Genomic DNA, 15,563 nt, shown 5'->3' with positions numbered 1-15,563 from the left:
GTTCTGACAGTCTACATATTAATGATAAGAGTAAGGGAGAGCATTCCAAGGAAAAGGACTCGCAAGTTCAAAGAGTCTCCTGGCCACGAGTAAGTATTGACATAGCAAATGGTGGTTTTTGGGCAGATAGGGCTTAGATAAAGACCTGGTGCATTAATTTGTCTGAAGATGAGACAAATTTGAGTTTCACATCAGGCTGTAGGGAGCAGTTGTAAAATCTTAGCCAGTGCTGTGACTCTGTTTCCCTTGAGGAGATAGGCAGCAAGTGTGGAAGGGAGGTAGTAAGAAAGACTAAGGAAGGAAGAAGAAACACAGGTGCACTCATTCACTCATTCATTCATTATTTCATTCATCAGATATGTATTAAACATATAAAGGGAGGAACAAGTTTGGAAACCAGGACAGAGCCTTCAACAGTTCAGGATGATATTGATTCAGTCAACAATGCAGTTGTTACTGATTCAGGCTTCTCTAGAGGAGGAAGCACGAATCACACATGGGTTTTCCAAGCTGGGTTCCACAGAAACTCACTCCCAGCATTCTTTAGGCCATTTTGCCAAGCTGTCAGCCACTTCAAAGATGTGATTATTTTATTTCATAGTTTATATAGGTGCAAGAGCTATGTTTCTGACTTAGAGTCCTTTTATTCCTTTTGTCTCTGGAATATACTCTTGACCCTTGTGAAGAGAATATTTGTTCCCACGTACAATCAAAGACTGGACTGCAGACTAAACTTTACCAAACATTACGCCATTTAGCAACATAGGCTAAGTGAGGGTAGGGGTGGGCTCTGGAGTCAAACCACCAGGCTTCCAGTCCCAGGCCTGCTATGGCTAGTTACATGACTCTGGGCTGATGTATAAAGTCAGCCAGGCTCAGTTTCCCCATCTGGAAAGTAGATTTGATGATAATAGCACCTACCTTACAGGATGGTTCTGAGAAGTAGGTAATGAATATAAAACATAGTTAAAAAAACAGTGCTTGGTCCACTTAGGCTGTCTATGGATATGAGCTGCCACTGTTCTTGTCAAGGTCCAATTTCTTTCCCTTTAATCTAGGAATTGACTAAAAACAACTTAAAGCCCTCAATGTAGTGAGCCCTCAATGTATTGACCCATTAGTATAGGGTTGGGCAGTAATGTTGAAAGACTGTGGGTACCAGACTCCAAGGCAAATCTAAAAATCACACTCAGAAGTCTGAGAGGTAAACACTCCAAGATGTTTGTCTTTTCAGAGAATCTAAGCCCTTAGGGTTCTCCTTGTCAAGTCTGGCATCGCAAATGGGCTCCTTTTGTCATCTGTTTATCTAAAACCCGCAAACTTTTGTTCCTCCAGTCTTCTAAAAAATAATCACTATTGTCTTCCTGACTCAGGAATTCAATTATCCCCCTAGAGCCTTCCTTCAGCTTCTTAAATAGGCCTATCCCCTAGGCCATTAATGTGGGTGACAAAATGAATTTTTTCTGTCGCTCACATAGTTGTTAGAGGAAACCTCATTTTTCTTGGTCATGAGTTTACATCCTGTCAAACTTTAGTAGAAAGGGAGGTGCATTGAGCTTGGATATTTACTTACTCATTCATTTGGAGTGAAGGCCAGGTCATGACTTTGGAGGGCCAAGGGCTGTCCACCAAGACTTGTAAGAGTCATCCAGCAGGTGGAAACGCATGGGGTAGGTCCCAAAGATTGCAGCGCCCTCCTGAAATTGCAGACTTGAACTTCTGGGTTCAGAAGGAGCATCACTGCATTGGCACAGACCTTGTCTTCTTCTCCAAGATTCCTGTCTGGCTTCACATCAATGCCTGCTGAGGAGAGGATCAGTATGATCCAGGGCCTTTTATATTCATGGCTCCTTCCCTCACTGGCTTTGCCTCTGCTAAGAATTTTGCATCCCCACTCAAGCCCTTGCCCTTCCTCCTTTTTCTTCTTCTTCTACTTCTTTTTTTATTATTGACTGTGTTCCCTATGCTGTACTTTTCATCTCCTTGACTTATTTATTTTATAATGGCAAGTACCCACCTCCTTTGCATGACTCCAAATGCATCCTAACTTGTCCCCTGCCTCCTTTTTCCCTCTTTCCCATTTCCTTTTTAAAATGGCTTTGCTAAGGTACAGTCCAGAGCATGTTCTCTTTTGTATGTCAAATCCTTCAACGTGATAGAGTTCCCTTAAGTGAAAGTTCCAGTGTCCTGCACGTATAGCTTGTAAGAGCATCCTCGTGCTCCTCGCGCTGGCTCTGCACATGCGCACCTGCTTATCTGCCACCACCAGGGCTGGGTTTGCCTGTGCTAGTTCACCTGCCTGCAGCAAGTTCTTGCTGAGTTGCTCAAGCTCTAACCTGTCTCTTGGAAGCAGTTTCTTCCATCAATGGCTCCTCTCTTCTCCTACACCTGCTTTGGTAGAGGAAAAAATGTGAGTTTGTGGGGGCAGGGGCCCCCTTATCCCTCCCTAGTCTCACCACTTGGCACAATTCCTGGAATGTAGTAAGTAAGACCTCAATAAAATGTGTCTTGAATGAATGGCACTTTAGCTCCCTTCCTTCAGTGGCAGAGAAATAGAGGCCCCGCTTCTTTCTATCCCACGATATTTGGGCTGGCCTCCCTTTTCACCGTGGACATATTTATATATATTTTTTATATGCAGCAATTTTCATCTCCCAAGACCAAAGTGAACCACGTTTATTATCAGGGCTTCCCTTAAAGAAAAGTCACTTCTGGCTTTAATTTGTTCCTTTGCCTTCAGGGATCAAGTCATTAGCCAAAATGGACAGAGTGGAATGCTCTCCCTCAGACTTGGATTTAAGCTCAACTCAGATTTCACGTCTTCCCTCTTCGGTGCCCCCTCCTTGGCTGTCCCCAGGAGCATTGCTGCTCCAGGACCTGTGCCAGGCACTGGGGGCACAGAGGCAGTAAGTGGGCCCCGGGCCCCCCAGGACCTCAGGGTCTAGCGGCAGAGTGACAGGGGCAGAAGGTTACATGAAAGGGCCTTGTTGTCACACACACACACACACACACACACACACACACACACAATGCAGCTGACTGTGCTTTCTTCAGAGAGGCTAGCCCTTTCAGGCTTCCATTTGATGGAGCAGAGGTGTATTACAGAGAATTATCCATTCTCTTCTTTGTTCCGGCTCATAATTGCCAACTGACCAAACTTCCTTGGGTTTGGAACCCATGTACTGAGGCAGAACAAACTCTGGCCTAGAAACAAGAGACTCATCTCCCACCCACTACCTCAGGCTTGTTTTGAGACAACAGACAGGCCAGGAGGAGAATCTATCCCAGGGGAGACATTTCTCAGCTCTTCTGTCCAGAGACTCAGCTCCTGTGTGACCATTTCCTGCCTTCCCAACCACTCGTATGGTTCCCCCTCCCTCCAGGCCCCTAGCTGAGAAATCTCAACATCGCTGCTCATTCACTCTTCTGTCTCCACACACCTCCCATCCAGGCTCCCATCTTTCCTCTGGGATATCTCTGGAGGCTGCTTCTTCTGCTCAGCCTCTTAATCTCCTACACCTAGTAGTTTTTTTCCTGCCACACCCTCAACACAGCCCCTTACAACCACCGCCATCTCTCCACTGCCCTGTTTCTTCTTACGAAGGTTAGCATTGGTCTTGCCATCCATTGTTCTAAAACTTCCAGGGTTCCCATATCTTTCCTAAGGCATTCGTGGGACATTGTTTCGGTGTATTTAACCCTAGGCCCTCTTACATATTCTTGGGTCCAGCCAAAATGGACCCCAACAGACAATTTATCACTCATAGCCTTCATTTCATTCCTTCTTCCCTGCCCTGGAATCCCCTTTGCCTTCTTACTCTGCTGTCACCTTCTTCCCAAAACAGCTTCCCTCCCATCCCCCTCCCTTCCTTCTCCTCTTTCCCCTCCCCTCCTCTCCCATTCCTCAGGATTTTAGCTGTCCCTACTCCCACCCCAGGATTTCAGACAAGCTGCCTCCTAAGACAGTAATGCCTCTGATACTTCTTGGTAACTGATTTCCTAGGTGGTAGGTTCCTGGAGCCACAGGGCCTTGCACACAGCATGGGCACTGAAAACACACCAAAAAACCCTGTAAAGGAGTGACTGAACAGGAGGGTATCACTTATCTGGCTCTGCCTTTCTCTTATCTAGGCTGAAACAACTTACTTCTAGCAATGCTGCTGTCAGTTCTCACGTATTAATGGGCTGATAATCCATTGAGTGGATTACCAAGAATTGGGGGTTTTCCCTATTTCTCTTTCTCTGCCCTCCTCCTCCTTTCCTGTCTCCCCTCCCCCTCCTCCCCTTTGCTTTAGCCTTCTCCCCTCCCCCAGCCCAGGCCTATTATGTACTCCTTTCCAGTGAGTAAGCCAAGGAAATAAGAGAAGGCGTAATATGAACCCTTCCATGCTGCTCATAGGTAGCAGCCCTGGGAAAGCTTTCCTAGAGAGAAGACCCAAGTCCACAAATGTCAAAACCTTGTTGGAGGCGATAGTTTCTGCCATCTCTGTGGATAATTAAGCTTTGGTGGTGGTGATCGTATCACTGCTTCTGATTTCTCTGCACCTTTGTCTTCAGAATGAAGCCTGCTTTTCTCTTCAGATGATCACTGTAGGACAGAGCAAGCAGTCTCTCTCCTTCCCAACTTCCCAGGGTGTCTGGTGAGAAGTGGATGTGAATCCAGTTCTGCCTTTAAGTGCACGTGTGACCTTGAGCACCTCCTATCATCTCTCTGAACCTCACTTTCCTCCTTCACATTATAGGGAATTAGACCAGATGGTGAGTTTTTCCTTGCAGAGACCTGACCCACTGGTCTGCAGTCACAACCAAATGTGTAATATATCACAACTTAGGTGCTCCTACTGATAATATAGTTTAAAAATATAAGGTAAAGCAGAGGCAACATCACCCTCACTTTCTCACATTTCTAGATTATTTTTGAATGAGAGAGCAAAGAAAGTTTCAGCATGCACAAAACCTGGCCACTCCAATGGAAGTGAATGGTGCACGTAATCATTTTTCACTGAGTGTCTTGATGAGAATAAAGAGTTTCAAACCGCTGGACCAGATAACCTCCAGCGTCTCTTCCAGTGCTAGCATCCCAGTTCACATATCCATCTTAGACAGTGTACCTTGAAGCCAAGAGGCCCAGGCCCAGGGAGTGATGCAAGTTGCCTCAGGTTGCCCCACAGACCCGTTAGTGGGACTGAAAGCCAGAGCCCCTTCCTGGATCATTGTGTAAGAGACTTTCATGAGGACTTATGGGAACTTGGGCTTTAGCGGAGGAATAGGGGTAGGGTGAGGTATCCTTCTTCCTTCCCAATGGGCTAGACCTCCTAATTCCAGAAAGGCCCTTGTCTTGGGCTTTGAACAAAAATGAGAGCAGTGAAACCAAAGCTGCCCACTCCCTCTGGTGTGCCTGACATGGTGATCCCTGGCCCCACTCTCAGCTGTCGGCTTCCTTCCCCGTGATCCCCAGGACCACCCATGCAGACAGGAAGTGCGCTGAGCCCACTCTGAGCCTGTCAGTTGTAATGGTGAGGCACATCATCAGTTGAGGGAGGCAGCAGAGAGAGATGTATTATATTTACATTTTTCTAAATTGAACTGGAACCGGGGCCCAGCAGGCATGAGGGAGGGGCCATGAGGTGGAGGGGAAGCTGGGAGTTGGGGGGTGGCATGGGGGGGTTGCTGAGAGTCAGCCTGTGGAGGGGGCACTGGCGGTAGGGAGCTACCTCTGGGCGGCACTGGTGGTGGGGATGGGCCAGCCCCAGACAAAGAGAAACCTGAGAGTGAGGGATTAAGCTGGAGAAACCTGTGAGGGGAACAGCAAGCTTTCGAGGGAATCTCCAATATCAAACCCTTTTCCTGAAGAGCTTACTAAAAAGGACTTCAAGGGTAGTCGCCCACCCCCATCTCTGAGGGGAGGAAAGAATGCTGGCCCAGGAGCAGGCTGTGACATTAATCATCACTGTCCCCAACCCCAAAATGGGGCTTCAAAGCTTTTTGGCCACAGGCCCCTCACAGCCCCATTGTGGAGTTTTCCTCAGGGCCAATGGGAGGAAATTCCTGAGTTGCTTTAAGGCTGCAGGCAACGTTAGTTCTCTGTTACTTGCCATAGTTCCACTTGTGTAGAGTAGCTTTGGCATAAGAACGTGGGCCCAAATTTAATTCTATAAATTCCCAAAGAATCTCTCGATCAAGTTTATTACCAGTTTATCAGATAAATAAGTGATACAATTGAAGACCAGTGGCCTATGTTCATATTCATGAAACTGTGAAGGGAGCTTCTTGAGGTCAGGATTTGTGTTTTATTCATTCATAGCACCTAACCACCGGGCCTGGCATACAGTAGGTCCTCAATGAATGTTTGAAAAGGAAAGAAGAGGAATATAGAATGAAAGAGGTGATTCTGTAGTGTGGACCTTGAAAACAGAGTGACAGTTGGACTCCACAGATATCATTGTTCATCAGAGCTCTCCAGCCCCTCTGGCTGTGTTGATTTAGCTGGCACAATCTACCCCTGACTTCCCCCAACCAGGGGCCAAGAATCCTTATTTTCAAGTGCTTATGATTAGGGAATGGTATCCTCCCAAAGGCAGGCTTCCTAAGGCCATAAAAATTGGTAGACTTGTTTAATCATCTGGGTACTTCAGGCAAAATATTCCATGTAATAGTCAGCTACAGCTATGATAAAGCTTTGTAACAAATGGCCCAAAGTCTCAGTGACTTGCAACTGAGACAGAGAATAACGAGCAATGGAAAGAGCTGGCTCCATACCTCCCTGAGTATCCTCCCCTGGAAATGACCAGGTAAAGGTAGCCCCTTACTAAAGAAAGAGTAGAAAGCTTCCAATAGAGCAGTGACTTCGGTGACACCCAGGATCCCTTCCATATTCTGATATTCTTTGGTCATGGATAATAGAGACCACACTGGGTAATTTCCAAGTTTCTAACGGGCTGGATATATAAAACTAGTCCCAGGGGTGCCTTAGCTGTAAGTGATGAAATAGAGTATCTGTACAAGCATCAGCACTGAAGCTCGATCATTTTGTCACAGAACTCCAAGATTGTGTGCTACGAGGCAATGGCTCAGAGAATCAGGAAATTCCTTTCCCTGAACCATCCTGTTTATACAAACTGAGTCATCTCACTGGATAATCAGGCACCTGCCATCTTCTCCAAATGGCATTTAAACACAGTTCAGGCAGTATCCAGGGTCTCATTCCAGTATTTCTGGGAAGTAGGGTGAGTCACAGTTCATGTCTCTCTCTCTCTCTCTCTCTTTGAAGTGTACATTGCTTGTCACTTTCTGTACTAGGAGTCCCTCTCTCCATACATACTTAAGAGAAAAGACAAGAGTATATTTGGATATGATACCCCTAAGTGTACTACAGAAGGCTTCTGGTGAACAGAAGATGCCCAGTCAGTGCTTATGAAATGAGTGAATGAATGAATGGAAGGCAGTCTTTAAGGTTAAAACTTATGGAGAACACCATCACTTTATCATTTCTTTTCTTTCTGGAACACCCAGGAAGCTCAGAGTGAACTCTGTTGCTCAGCTGTGGCCCCATAATAGGTCCTTAGAGTTTGCATATTTGTTTCTCCCTCCTTTCTCTGTCACTTCCTTTTTTCTAAAATTCCATAAACCTCACTATGTGTTCCTTTTGTTGACTTTTTTACAGCCCTTTGGGAAGATGAAAGGGGAAAAGAATAAAGGAAAAACATTCTTAATCATTTGTTGCTTGGGAACTTCTTTCCAATCATGCCTAGTTTCATTGCCCTTCTGCCTCACTGACTGTGTTACCATGGCCCAAATAGGTATATGGGAGGATTGATGGATGGATGGATGGATGGATGGATGAGAGGAAGGAATAAGTAACTGGCCTTCACATTCCCGTTTTGCAGGTGGATAAAGTAAACAAGCATGAGTAAGCCAGGTCATTCATTTGTTCACAATAAACATTTATTGGAAATTCACCAGGCTGTTCTTTGAAAATCAGAAATAAATCAGTAGATCTCACCAACTCAGTTCTCTCTTGTTTTAAGATGCCGAACTAGGTCCACTGATGTCAGTTCTTTGAGGGGGCACAAATTCAGGCCAGACAGGAGTAATGACACGGACAACAGCAGGGACAGCTCTAGTGCACCAGTCATACAAGACATGTGAGTGAAGGTGCTTTGGAGAGTGAAAATATCAGCACAGATGCTGGTTCATTGTCTGACAAGAATATTAGAAATCAGATTGGAGAAGATCCAATAAAGGAAACCTAAGAGATGTGAGAGTGGACACAGGGCCTAATATTTACATTTTTGTGTGAGGAAAGGATATTGAATTATGTTGGCATCAGAAACTATCTTTGTTTCCCATCTTCATCAATTGCTAGGTATGTGGCCCTGGGAAAATTATTTCATCTGAGACTCAGTTTTCTTACTTGAAAAATGGAAATAATAATAATACTTGACACTAAATATTATTTTATGAACCAGAGAGCATGGTGCCTACACATGGTAGATGTTTAAGAAATGTTGGTTGAAGCTCCGTGAAGTCTGAGCGGTTGGAGTTTTGCTTAAAGGATATGGAAGGGGAACAATGGGCAGATTTTTTCCAGAAGACCATAGTGTCCAGGCCTTTAAGCCCCCTGTGGCTGAGAGTCACATTCTCCTGCCCTTTTCTGTGGTCGTCAGCACACTTCATCTCTGAAGGCTCCCTTGACCCTAGCCTCTGCTCCCAAGGAGGGAAGAGAGCTGCTAATGGACTGGTCTGCATCATACTATCACCCAGAGTTCTGCTGTTATAGCTAGACTCTGAATTGTTGAAGAGCAGGACTCTCAAAAGTCACTGGATCTTCTTTCCCCATCTGAAGAAACTAGTATTTCAGAATTTGTGTGGGGGTGAGGGCAAAGTGGGTATTGGGTCTCCCTTAATCACAAAGAAAAGAAAATATGCCTTGCTGATCTGTCCCAATGTTGCATTGATTTGTATGCAGTAAACTCTTAATATTTAAGCTGTTGCTTCAAACCTGTTCCTTCCTGTTACGACTTCCAGAGTTTCTGAATTGAGCCTGATCCATTGTATAAACCCCAAGTGACTCCATACATACTGCAAAGGAATTCCACTGACTGTCTTTATTTCCTAAGTAGTTCATTTGTAAACTTGGATCTGTGGATTTTCTTTTTTTTGAACAATTTTTTAATGTTTATTTATTTTTGAGAGAGAGAGAGAGACAGTGTGAGTGGGGAAGGAGCAAAGAGAGAGAGGGAGACACAGAATCCAAGTAGGTTCCAGCCTCTGAGCTGTCAGCACAGAGCTCGATGTGGGGCTTGAACTCACCAACCGTGAGATCATGACCTGAGCTGAAGTTGGACGCTTAACCGACTGAGCCACCCAGATGCCCCGGATCTGTGGATTTTCAGGATAGATCTTAACTACCAACCGTATAGCCAACCTTCAAATGCCTCTTTTACTTTGTTCTTCAAGTCAAGCCCAGTGGTTGTGAATCTGTGAAGCCTTCATGGATCTGCTGGTGAATGTGAGTTATTCCTGCCCTGGTGCTCTATTAATACTGCCATTAGAGTTCAACTCTGTGACACCAGCAGCATTTGTTTTCATGGCCAGCTTCTCCACTGCATACTGTGAGCTCTTGGAAGGATGACATAGTAATCTGTTCATCTTTGTTTCCTAGCAACAAACATGGTGCCCAATGTATAGAATGTGCTCAATAAATGATTGCTGGGTGGGTGAATGAATGGTGAATGATGGGCATTGAGAACCTTCTTATATTCTTTCAGGGCTTTTAACTGTTTTCCTAAGCAGTACAGGCCCAGGCTGAGGAACCAGCTCACGCCCTTCTCAGCATCTCTTTCTATTTAATCATCAGCCAACATTTGCAATTCTTTTTTACAACAGATACTCTCAGTGCTGAGCACAGTTGGTTTCCCTTGCCCTCAGGAGGAGGGCATCACTGGGTTGCAGCCTTGAAATAGGGGCTGATGAAATCAACAGTGATGACGTACCCTTACTGTGTTTTCACATAAGCGCTTATGTTAATGGGCTGTTTGTAGTTTTTAGTAACTGCTTCCTGAGTGAGAAGACAAGCTCACATCAGTGTGTCCCTCGATAATTTCCTTGCATTGCTTCTTGTTAGTGGTTCATAAAAGGGAAAATTCTCAAGCCCCCAGGTTTTAATCCCCTTAAGCAGACTGTGTTACTTTTACTAAGCTATCAAGAGTTGAGGGGGAAAATGCTATAATTATTTTCATTAGATTTAGACTCTCCTAACTGACTGGTTTTACACCACTTTCCTCAAAGTTCCCTGTGCAAGTTTATAGCACTAAAAACTGCTGTGTGGAGGTGTTAGCATTTATGCCCCATCTCACCTCACCATCACTAAGTGCAGTGACTTCCATTCCCACAGTTTAGAAGCTGCCTCTTTTTGTATCTGTTTTGTGTTTACAGCTGGTAAAAAAGGGAAGTTTGTATTTATGAAATAAATAATCTCTGAACATCTGTTGTGGGATAGGCACCACACAAAATTGTGGGGACTCAGAAACGAATCAGATATGGCCATAGTCTCAAGGGGTTTCCCATCTAGGGAGCAAGTTAGACAGACAAATAGAACAAGACTTTATGGAGTGAGGAGGTGGGTGAGGAGGTAGGACTGGGGTGTAGGAGAGTCTCCATAGAGAAGGTTAGATGTGAGTTGGATCTGAAATGTAGATGGTGATTCATTCAGCAGACAAGAAGAGAAGGATAATTAAGATGTATGAAGGCTCAGAGACATGGAAAACATGGTGAGTTTGAAGAAGTACAAACGGTTTTGAAATGGTTGGAAAGCAGGCAAAGTTGGTCTTCAAGCATACCAGCTAAGTGTTAACGCTGAGCACAGAGTATGGGTGAGGAGATGTGACTGTAAAAATAAATTAGGGTTAGATCACAAAGGGTTTTGAATGCCATGACAAGGATCTGTGTGTGTGTGTGTGTGTGTGTACACATGTGCACATGTGTAAGGGGAGGGTGGATATTTTCACTGAAGAATTTTAAATAAATGAGTAAAAACTATGTTCCATCAAGAGCTTTTCCACCAATCCTGGCCAATCTATTCTACCTAATGTACTATTTTTCTTCTTTAAGCACATTGTCCTGGAATGTCCTTGCTGGAAGCCATCTTGTTTAATTTAATACACTCCTCCTTGTTATTTTAACCTAAGCCCAGGTAACCAAGGCCAAGATTTTAATTGTCTCCAGCACTAGATAGTATAGGGCTGGTGGTTATTTTAAAAGGTCCTAGAGACTGAGATGAGAAAACTGATGGAGTTTGGGCCTCGGAATGATTCCAATCTTTCTGCTTCCAGCTCAGCATTTCTGGAGCACTTCACAGCAGGCTTTGTAAAGATTTAGTTGAAAATCAACTTATGGATTCCTCCGTAATTGGCTTGGCCAGGTTTAATCTGTTGTTGGTCAAGCCAAGCTGGCTTCTATTATGTAGTGCACTGAGGGTTCCTGGCGTTGTTCTTCTCCCAGTGGAGGCTGGCTGTTTTTAGAAGCAAATCTTGGTGTTGGTGAAGGCTGGTATCATCGTGTCCTCTGAAGTGAACCCAGAAGGACACCCATCTGATACAGCAGTTAGGCCTTTGACTAAAAAGAAAGTCTTGGATTTGGAATTTGTATGCTAGAAGGCTATAGTTTGATATATTTTTTTCTCCCCGAGATAAACCAAAGCTTCCTATTTGTTTCTGCCTCTTTGGGTTGATTCCTAGATATGTGTAGTATGCCCCATCCAAGCAGGCAGCACCTGCAGAAATGGAGCATCTACAGAGAGTGGCTCCTCTCAGCCTAAGTACCCCAGGTAACACTGGCCTGTGCTGAGCCCAACCCCTTGAGGCTATCCAGTGCCGGACACACAGGCTTACATGGCAAGGAGAAAGACAAGAACCATATCATGGACTTGAGGTAATTCATGGGCACTGATAGCACTGAGCTGCCACTGGCAGTCCTTTGTGCCAACAGAAGAGAAATCGAAGGGAGCCTGTGTGTCTGGAGAGCTTATGAAGGTAAGAAAGCAAACTGTCAGGGCAACCCCTGGGAGAGGTCTCATATCTGCCTCTGGAGATGACGTGAAGGAAAGGAGAAAGTAGAGAGTCCTGTTTTCCTATAGCCAGAAGACACTGGATGTGTAGTGCCGCTGCTAGGAGTATGGTGAGGGCAGGCTGTCTACATTTATAGTCACTCAGAAGTAACCTGCCCCTTCCTTTTCCTGTCAGTCTCCTTGCCTGGCCCTTGTTGGGGCTTTGGAGAGTTTACACAGTTCTGTGAGAGGAAGTCACTTACAAGACGAAGAACATTTGCCCTGTAGAACTGAGCTCATTAGAATCAAGAAGACCAATGTAGAAGTCCATAAATAAAGACAGGTTCATATATATGCACTTAAATACAGACATGCATTTTACAGGTTTTAGAAAACTAGTCTAACATCTGTTTTGCTTTCCTTGTTAATTCCACTCTCTCTGCCCCCACCCCCACCCCCAACTCTAAAGTGAATTCCTCAGCAAAGCCTGATTTAAAAGATGCCATAGACCCTGCATTTTGAACTGGCTCCTAGAGCTTGTTTTTGAAGATTTCTCTTTCCCTCCCCACCACCCCAACCCCTTTGGCCAGCCAGCTTGGCAGTCATCCTTCCAAGGGCCCAACCTTAACAAATCCGAGCCTTCTGGTGCATCTTGCCACCAACTGGCACCTGCCGGTCTCCCAGGGCCAGCTGAGAATCCACTGGGCATCAAGGGCCATGGAAGTGACAGACTTGTATCAGCAAGAGCAATAAACCACAACTGTGGGTCCGATCAGGCTGCCAAATCAAAAGCAGTTGTGCTGGGTGAAGTTCCACGCATGTTCTCTTTCTCGAAACTTCGACCGAGTTTAGGCATATCCCTCTGTGAACATTTATTTTTTTCTTTTTTTATTATTTTTTTAGTTTGGATCCTGTTTTTAATTCTTTATTTGGATAGTCTAGAATCTTGAAGCTTGTCTGAGAGAATGAGAACCACAGCATCGTTACAAATCAGACCTGAAAGGAATTTAAGCCAGTCTCTTCGGAATTTATCAATGGAGGTACTGAAGTCCATTGAAACAGAGTAAATTGCCCAGAGACATACGGCTAGTGAGAAACATATCCAGGGCTAGAGGTTAGGCCTCCTGACTCTCAGTTAGTGCTTAAATTTGTGTCTGTCTAGGGGCACCTGGGTGGCTCAGTCAGTTAAGCGTCCTACTTAAGCTCAGGTCATGATCTCAAGTTCGTGGGTTCAAGCCCTGTTCCACGATCTGCGCTGACAGCTCAGAGCCTGGAGCCTGCTTCAGATTCTGTTTCCCTCTCTCTCTTTCGGCTCCTTGCCTGCTTGTGTTCTCTCTCTCTCAAGAATAAATAAATAAACATTTTTTAAAAAAAGTTTGTGTCTGTTTAACATGTAAGTGTGCAACATACATGGCAGCCATCTGTAAGTATTGATATTTATTCCAACAAGAGTAAAAATATACGTAACAGGTAATATTACTGAACAATTATTAGGTGCCAGACATTGTTCTAAGCGCTTTATTTGTACAGTATCATTTACCTTTGTGACAACCTAGGTGGGTATTATCATCCTCAATTTATAGTTGAAGTTACTAAGACACAGAAAAGTAAATAACTTGCCCTTGGTATGTACGGGTGTCCTATTAGACTGGTTTTCCTGGGGCTCAGGACTGTGGGTGCTGAGCCCCTAGGGTTGGACGGAGCCCTTGCCTGTCTAGTGGGAAAGGAAGACATGTGAGTAGATCAATCACAACAGTACATGACAATGGCCGTAACAGAGGCAGGCACAAAGGTGGTGGCGCGAGGATAGAGCAGGAGGAGTAGGCTTCTCCAAAGAGATGGTATTTGAACTGTCTCGAGGGTGCATGGACATTGCTAGCTGGTGAACGAGTGCTTGTCCACAAGTGTATAGGAGCACCTGACAGGATCAGAGAGGATCCGGAGGGGCAGAAGCTCAGTGCCAGAAGCCACAGGCATGATGGCTGGGGGGACATGTTGAGAGACAGGGCTGGAGGGTGGTCGGGAGCAGATTATAAGGTACCTGCATCCCAACATGAGTAATTTGGCCTATACCCAGTGAACACAAGGGAGCCAGCAGACATTTTCTGGAGGAGGTAAGTGACAGGATCAGACTGCTGGAGGTTCTGGGAAGACTGGTGACAAGGGAAGCAGTTAGGAGGCTCTTGAAATCGTCCAGGTGGAAGGGATGAGGAGCTGGGCTCCACATGGCCATCTGATTGGCACAAGCTGCCTCCTTTCCTTTGCTCACACTGCTTCCATGGCTTGGGATGCTCTCTTTAATACAGGCCCACCTTTCAGGACTAAGCTTAGGTGTTTGATATGGAGGCTCTCTTGGCACACATAAAATCTTGTAGCACATCTTTGTGTACATTTCTGTCTTCTGCTTTAACACCCAGCTCCCTGAAAGTAGGACCAGACCTTCGCCTCCTTAAATACTTGGCAAGGTGCCTGACCTTCAGTGAGCTCTCAATAAATGTGTGATGAATGAATAAACTTTCTAAATAAAGGCAGGGACTATGGGTATGGAAAGAAGAGGCCAAATTTGGGAGGTGATTTTTTTTATGTTACATCAGGGGATGGCAAACTATGTCCCATGGGCCAAATCCAGCTCAGTTTACGTACTGCCTTTGTAAATAAAGTTTTATTGGAAGCCCATTTGTCTACGTTTTGTCTCTAGCTGCTTTCACTCTACAATGGCAGAGTTAAGTCATTGTGACAAGACTATGTGGCCTGCAAATACAAAAATATTTACTCTCTGGACCCTTGCTGAGAAAGGTGGTCAACCTGTGAGTTAGAGGATCAGGATTAGTGACTGGACATAGAGTGATGGAAAGGAGAGATTCCTTTTCTCACGTCTTCTCACTGTGCCTAATGCAGAGCTTTGCTCCTGGGTGACAGCCTTGGCTGGTGGGCCTGCAGATACTGAGAGAGAAACACCCATGACTGTGGGCAGGAGAAAAAGGGAGCCTGGGAGATCAAGGTGGGAAAGAGACCCCATAAGAAAAAGCCAAGGGACCATAGCTGCAAGGCAAAATTTATGTAGCTCTTACTTCTTCCCAGCGATGCTTCTCCTCCTCTTCTCTCTCGTAGTCATCCAGTTTGGCTTTGTCACCCTCTTTGTGGCCTCCTTCCCTCTGGCACCTGTGTTTGCCCTTCTCAACAATGTCATTGAAGTGCGGCTTGATGCAAAGAAGTTTGTGACTGAGCTGAGACGGCCGGATGCCGTGAGAACCAAAGATATTGGTATGTCCCCTGCTTAGAGACCATGGCAGGCCCTCTGCCTCTGTCTGTCCCCTCAGTCTCCCTGCCATGACCTGCCACCACCATCACACCACGTCTGGAATCAAGAGGGCTGGGGGAAGCCTTTGGAGGTCCTCATCCTCATATCTTCAGGCTCTGGGAGACCTTTATCCACCCCTACTTGTCCCCCTGCTTTCCAGACGGTGGAGGGGGACACCTAAGGCTTTGTAGGCAAGCCCATTTCTGGGGGACCTGG

At 45.4% G+C, this 15,563-nt stretch overlaps 1 protein-coding gene across 1 annotated transcript in view; it reads left to right on the top strand.

Moving 5' to 3' along the window:
• Nucleotides 1–15,563, top strand: part of ANO2 (anoctamin 2) — a 338,133-nt gene that overhangs the window by 309,656 nt on the left and 12,914 nt on the right. The window contains exon 21 of the mRNA XM_027074096.2: nt 15,158–15,310. Coding sequence (XP_026929897.1) covers nt 15,158–15,310 — 153 coding nt within the window. The remainder of the gene's footprint in view (nt 1–15,157; nt 15,311–15,563) is intronic.

This window comes from Acinonyx jubatus, chromosome B4 (genome assembly GCF_027475565.1).
Source record: "Acinonyx jubatus isolate Ajub_Pintada_27869175 chromosome B4, VMU_Ajub_asm_v1.0, whole genome shotgun sequence".
Classification (NCBI taxonomy): Eukaryota; Metazoa; Chordata; class Mammalia; order Carnivora; family Felidae; genus Acinonyx; species Acinonyx jubatus.
This window is presented reverse-complemented; position numbering and strand designations above follow the sequence as displayed.